This window comes from Coptis chinensis, chromosome 5 (genome assembly GCF_015680905.1).
Source record: "Coptis chinensis isolate HL-2020 chromosome 5, ASM1568090v1, whole genome shotgun sequence".
NCBI lineage: Eukaryota > Viridiplantae > Streptophyta > Magnoliopsida > Ranunculales > Ranunculaceae > Coptis > Coptis chinensis.
The window spans coordinates 12,930,276-12,936,633 of record NC_141460.1 but is presented as its reverse complement, the minus strand read 5'-3'; the positions used below and the strand labels follow the sequence as shown (position 1 = coordinate 12,936,633).

The 6,358-nt window shown below is 36.7% G+C and overlaps 1 protein-coding gene across 1 annotated transcript; it reads right to left on the bottom strand.

The window, feature by feature from the left end:
• Nucleotides 1-2,497: 2,497 nt before the first annotated feature.
• LOC147496741 (uncharacterized) lies at nucleotides 2,498-2,977 on the bottom strand. The gene has a single exon (XM_086562651.1). It carries the CDS (start codon nucleotides 2,975-2,977, stop codon nucleotides 2,498-2,500), a length of 480 nt encoding a protein of 159 aa, XP_086418777.1.
• Nucleotides 2,978-6,358: the final 3,381 nt, after the last annotated feature.

Below are 6,358 nucleotides of genomic sequence, written 5' to 3'. Positions count from 1 at the left end.
ACTTGGGCTTTTTAAAGGTTTTTTCTCCATGAAACTTGGGATTTTTTCAAGGAACTTCCTTAGCAATCACTTTTGCTCCTTTTAGCAACTAATTAGTAACGAATTGACATTTATTCAACTCCGAAGCCTAAAATACTCAAAAGCACGTAATTAGTGATAAACCTATATTATTAATAACATAATTAGCTAAATAAAAATATTATTAAAGGGTTTAAACTACAATTTTAGGCTCTTATCACCTACGGAACTTCAGTTATCTTTTATGCTTTATTTCTGCCAGCGTTAACTTTGACTTTTTAGCTTTGACTGGGATTTAAAAATACTTTTTCTCCATGAAACTTGGGGTTTAACCATAGAACTTCTTAGCAACCGACTTTTTCTCCTTTCTCTTACAAAAGTGTCATATTTCTTCACATAATTGACTCCAAGACCTGAAATACACAAAAGTATGTAAACAGTACTAAATATTATTAAAGGATTAAAACTACAGTTTTAGGCTCTTATCAAACCACCCCCAAACAGCATTTTGTTTGCCTTCAAGCAAAGATGAGAAATTAAAATTAGTGACCAAAAATGGAGTTCTAACTAATCTCATTTTTCCGAGTGCGATTGCATTGACCATGTACAATAAGGCCTTAAACCACTAGGAATTCCCTAGTGGATGAGTTATAACCTCGTGAGAGTTTTACAGAGAAGATACACACAAACTTTATTTATACTACAACGACTAAGAAATAAAATTAATATTTCCTTATTTATTCTCAGATATCTATACATCTCACTAGCAATGAATAAAAGATAATCCATTCGAAACCTAAGATAATACGTGCATAATAATCAATCATCTACGGATAAACATATATATAATGAACTATGCTATGAAATGCAATAACAAATCCGTTTCTGAAACTTTTGAATAGCGTCCTTAAATAGGTTCTCACAAATATGTCAAGACAAAAATATTCTAGTTTTTCCACTCAAGTTTTGCTCACTTAAGGGTGCAGTGGGCACACTTTTCCTCATAATCTCAATAACGTACAAGGGAGCCGAGGTCGATCAAACACATCTGCCACTTACTATCACACCAACCTATTCATATTTGAGCTAGAAGTCTTTATTAGGTGTTGCAGGGATTAGGTGATGGTTTAAGAAGGAAGAAAATGAATATTCAAAAGGACAAGTCTGAGAAAATAGGGTCTTCATATTATGTAACTAGATAAAAACTTGCTCATACTTTGCTTATACACTTCGTTTCCATCCTTAGCATTTTTTTTTTTTTCGCTTTTGGCTTTTGACTCCTTTGATTTTGTTTTAGAGTTCTAACTATTTATTTATTTTTTATTTATTTTTATTTTCTTTTCTTTTCTTTTTTTTTTTTTTTTTTTTGCTAAGTGGGTTGGAATTGTATTAATGACGAAAAGAAAAGAAAAAAAGTGTACATGTATATAGTAGTAGAGAGGCCTCCCTAACTACTTCAATTCAAGCTCAGTCAAACCTATAGTAGGTTAGATCTGGAACCTCCCATTTATATAGTTATGGGGGTTTTCCTTCACATAAAAAGCTAGTGTTGTTAACTAAATGAATCCCATAATTTGCCGCCATATCAACTGCAAAGTTAACCTCACGCCACATGCTGGTAAAGGAGATCATTTTTAATTTGGTCACGAGTATCCGCCATCTCCCTTTTAGTTGCCAGGGTATGTTCTTGGTGTTGTATGTAGCAACAGCAGCTTTATAATCAGACTCAACCCAGATAGCTGTATGTCCTTTGCTCACTGCTATTTCAATGCCTTCCAGTGTCGCAATACATTCTGAAACATAGCTAGTTGTCACACCAATGTTCCTACAGTACACAAATTCAAAACTTCCACCTAAATTTCTTGCAGACACCCACAGCAACAGGTCCAGGATTTCCTTTAGAAGCTCCATCAGTGTTAAGTTTAAGCACTCCATTATCAGGTAGATTCCACCAGCACGGTTGGATTCTAGGTGCCCGTCTGAATTTCCCTTCAATGCCCCAGTTGTTTAAGACATCCTTGTCTTGCAAGTTGTTGAAGCTCTTTGAAATCGAAGTAGTGGTTAACACCTGTGAAGTGACGAAAGACTTGTAGAAACTGAGGTTGCTCTTAAAACCTTCATGAAACATTTTGTTTCTATGTTTCCATAGACTGACAACACTGCCAAGGACAACATATAACCATAAGTCTCGCAATCTAGGACTTAGGCATATTCCTATATTGATGGCCTCGGTGAAAGATACAAAAGTTGCTCCAACCAAGAATTTATCTACTATCCACTTCTAAAGGTCATGTGCAAAGGCACAATTCCATAACAAGTGATCCAAATCTTCACTATTACATCTGCACACACAACATCTAGATGCTAAGTGGACCCCTTTCTTCTTCACCGATTCTTGAGTGGCAGCACACTTATGAACTAGCTTCCATGCAATTGCTAACAATTGTGGATGTATTGAATTCTTCCATGCAACTCTGCTCTAGCATGTTGTGGCTAAAGTACTCCGAATCTCATAAAATGTAGATTTGACAGTAAAGTTTCCTCTAAGCTCAGGAGTCCATACTCTCTCATCCGACGTTGAACTTTTGGGCTTTTCAAGGGAATGGAGGTCAATCCCATGCTTATTCAACAGAAATTGCATTTCCTCTGGAATTCTACATTCATCATTGTGTATAATCATATCAAGGGTTGTTGTACATCCATTCAAAATATCATTACTCAAGTTCATGATATGCTGTAAGGATTGACCATGAAGCCAGTAGTCTCTCCAGAGATCAATATTCTTGCCATTGCCTATGATCCAGTGAGTTTGTGGCAATACTTCAGCTAGTGCCAATTTGATCCCAGACCATATGGTACTTGGTTTGTGAAAAACAATAGTTTCTCCTTCCTTGTTGAAATATTTTTTTCTCATGAATTCTGGAAAGTCACCTTCATCATTAAGAATACTCCAAGTCATCTTCATAAGCATTGCTAGATTTGTATCTCTCAGTCTCTTGATGCCCAAGCCCCCTTCATTCAGCGGTGTACACACCTTGCTCTAGTTCACAGTAGTTGCTTTTTTCTCATTAGGATCTCCTGACCACAACAAGTTTCTAATGATCTTCTCTGCTTTTTTAATGACACTTGATAAGTGCTCAAAAAGTGCAATTTAACCCTCGATTATGCCTCTTATTTAGCCATCTTAGTGAACTAATAGTATTTGTAAGTTATGTTTTATGATTCTACAGGTGAAAGAGAGAGTTTTGTGGAATATTAGAGAAAAAGGGGTAAAACGGAAGCAATTCGGAGCATTAAGGATCACATGGGAAGCCCGTGGACAATCATGGAGAAGGCCAAGGAATTGAAGCTATTAAAGATAAGACTTGGACCTATTTTAAAGCCTATTTGGAATCCCATAGCCAAAGAATTCGTTGCTTGGAACAAAGCCCGCAAAAGATGATAGAAGGATAAAGCAGAATAGACAAAATAGACTTCCGCATCTGAGACTCATGGATAGAGCGTCCAGACGCATTGCTTGCGTCTAAGACGCATGAATCGTTCGTCCAGATGCATGAAATGACACTGTAGCCAATTCCTTCTCAGTTTTGGAGACAAAGTTGGACTCTAAAAGAAGTATATTTGTATTAAGAAACAAATGACGGTTTGGAATGCTTCTAGAACTCATTGTAACCCCTATAAATAAAGGACCTAAGTGCCTCATGTAATTGGCCAATTCACTTATATTCTTGTCTCCAAAACTTGAGGCAGGGAGAGATTAATAATAAAAGATCGGTTTTAACTAGCTGAGTCTTAATAAATTAGTCTTTCTAGTCTTATGTTCTTCGACTCTTCTTCTTTTTCTTTTTCATGTTCTTCCTTCTTTATGGAAGGCTAATCTTCTCCTTCAAGGGAGGAGATGAAGTCAATGCTTAAGGTTTAATGATTCTTCTATTTCATGGTGTTCTTCAATCAGGTTAGTTCTTTATGTTTTTAGTTATTAGTTCCATTCCCCACACTAGGGGATGGAAGTATAGAATAGGGTTTATGTTTTGCAATATTAATATCATGCTAGTGTTCTTTACTTTTCTTCTAGTAGTATAGTTCTTTAGAGTTAGGGAAGTATTCTTTGTGTTGCCTTAGAAGGGGTAGCTCAAGGAGTGGCTACCTCGGGGAAGTATTCTTTGTGTTTGCCTTAAGTGGTGATTCATTGAATGGCCGCCCTATTAGGAAGTACTCCTTGATGTTGCTCTCGGTAATACATTGAATGGCTGCCCGAGCTTACATAAAAGGAAAGAAGATATTAATAGCATAAACATAAAACAACCTTAAGTAGAGTAAATTGTTAATGATGTTTCGTCCAAGAGGACATCGACACTCGCTCAATTGCCTAATTGTAGTCTACTTGTAAGAACAACCATGAAGCAAAATGTCATGGATTAAAATTATTGGTGGATTCTAATCTCTTGAATTCCCTTTCTTATAAATTCCCAATAGTTTAGTTAATTTAGTTTAGTTTAGCATTAGAATCTAAAATCTCTACAATCATAGTTTTTAATCCCTTAAACCCCCTTTCCAGTCCTGTCCTTCACATAACATACACTTAAAAGTGGAACGATACCTAACTTATCCTTTACTTATTGAGGGATAATTAGGTTTTGATACTCTTCTATTTTGTTCAACGACCATCATCCATCTACATCATCTCTCTATATCATCCAATAAACATAAAAGGGAGCGCGTGTCAACACTTATCGACCATTTATAAACAACCATGTTATAGATTGGGATACTACATAAGACAGAGTTCACCATGACAATTCTACCTTGAAAGGAGAGGCATTTCCCTTTCCTAGCAGTAATTTTTCACTTGATTTTGTCAATTAATAGGGCAACATCTTCTCTAGTTACTCTCTCCTTGATGAGAGGTACACCTAGATATCGTTCATGTAAGCAACCAATACCAATTCCCAGCTCTTCTTGAATGAGTTCCTGTCTCCCAGAGGGTATGCCCCCCATAAATAGTTTACACTTGTCCTTGTTCACAAATTTCCCTGAAATCATGGCATATCTATGTAGCAAGTCATTAATGCATCTTAGGCTCCTCATGTCACCCTTTGAGAAAATGATAATGTCATCTGCAAAGAGCAAATGGCTTGGTCCAGGATATCCTCTAATAGTAACCATAGGCTTTATGAGGCCATTAGTCCTACACCAATTTAGTGCTCTACTAAGAGGGTCCTCAGCAAGAGCAAAAAGGAGTGGAGCAAGAGGGTCACCTTGACGAAGTCCTCTCCCCACACTAAAATATCCACCTGGCCACCATTGATAAGAACTGAAAGTTTGGCCGACATGATGATCTTCATAACCTAAGCAATCCATCTTGTTCCAAAACCAAATCTGAAAAGAACTCTTTCCAAATACTGCTAGCTCATAGTATCATAAGCTTGAGCAATGTCTATCTTGAGTACAAAATTTCCTGCATATCTCTTCGTATTCAGCTCATTTACCATCTCAGATGCCAGACCAATGTTAGCTTGTGCACTTCTTCCAGTAATGAACCCGCTTTGTTCTTTACTTACCAACTTCTCAATGATAGTCTTCAATCTAAGCTGCATGACCTTAGATAAAATTTTGATGAATAAATTTGCCATACATATAGGTATGTACTGCTTGATCTTCTTTGCTTCATTATCTTTGGGAATCAAGGTTATAAAGTTTGAGTTCATGCCCTTAGGTATGTGGCAATCTCTAAAGAAAGATTTCATTGCTTCACAGAAGTCCCTCCTTACAATATGCTAGCAAGAGTGGAAAAAGTGGCCTTGAAAGCCGTCTGGCCCATGTGAGATGTCCACATCCATAGCAAGAACAGCCCTTTCAATCTCAATATTTCCTAGAATAGTAATTAACATGTTGTTGTCTTCTTCAGTTACTGCTTCAAGAATGAGGTCCAGAATCTGGTCATCTGCTATTACAACAGACTCTTTGAATTTCTGCTTGAAATGTTCAACAATATAATCTTTAAGAGCTTCATTGTCTGTAATAATAGTATCATCTTCTTTTTGAATTTCAGCTAGAAGTGATTTCCCTTGCCTGAACTTGTAGGTTGCATGAAAAAATTATGTATTTCTGGCCCCTTGTGTCCTCCACTTCAGTCTTGATTTCTGGTGCCAAATCTCTGCTTTTAGTTCTAGAGCTTTTTGCACAACTTGCTCTTTATGGTACAAACTATCACAAAGTTCCTCCGAAACCACTTCTTCATCTATTTGAAGTTGCATTGAAGTTAGTTTTGTTATAGCCTTAGCAACGAGACTATCAACATGGCCAAAAACTTCCTTGTTCCAAGTTTTTAGCTTTAGTT

What these genes read in the sequence shown, in the direction of transcription:
- LOC147496741 (XM_086562651.1), bottom strand. Translation starts at nt 2,977, where the DNA reads ATGACTTGGAGTATTCTTAATGATGAAGGTGACTTTCCAGAATTCATG.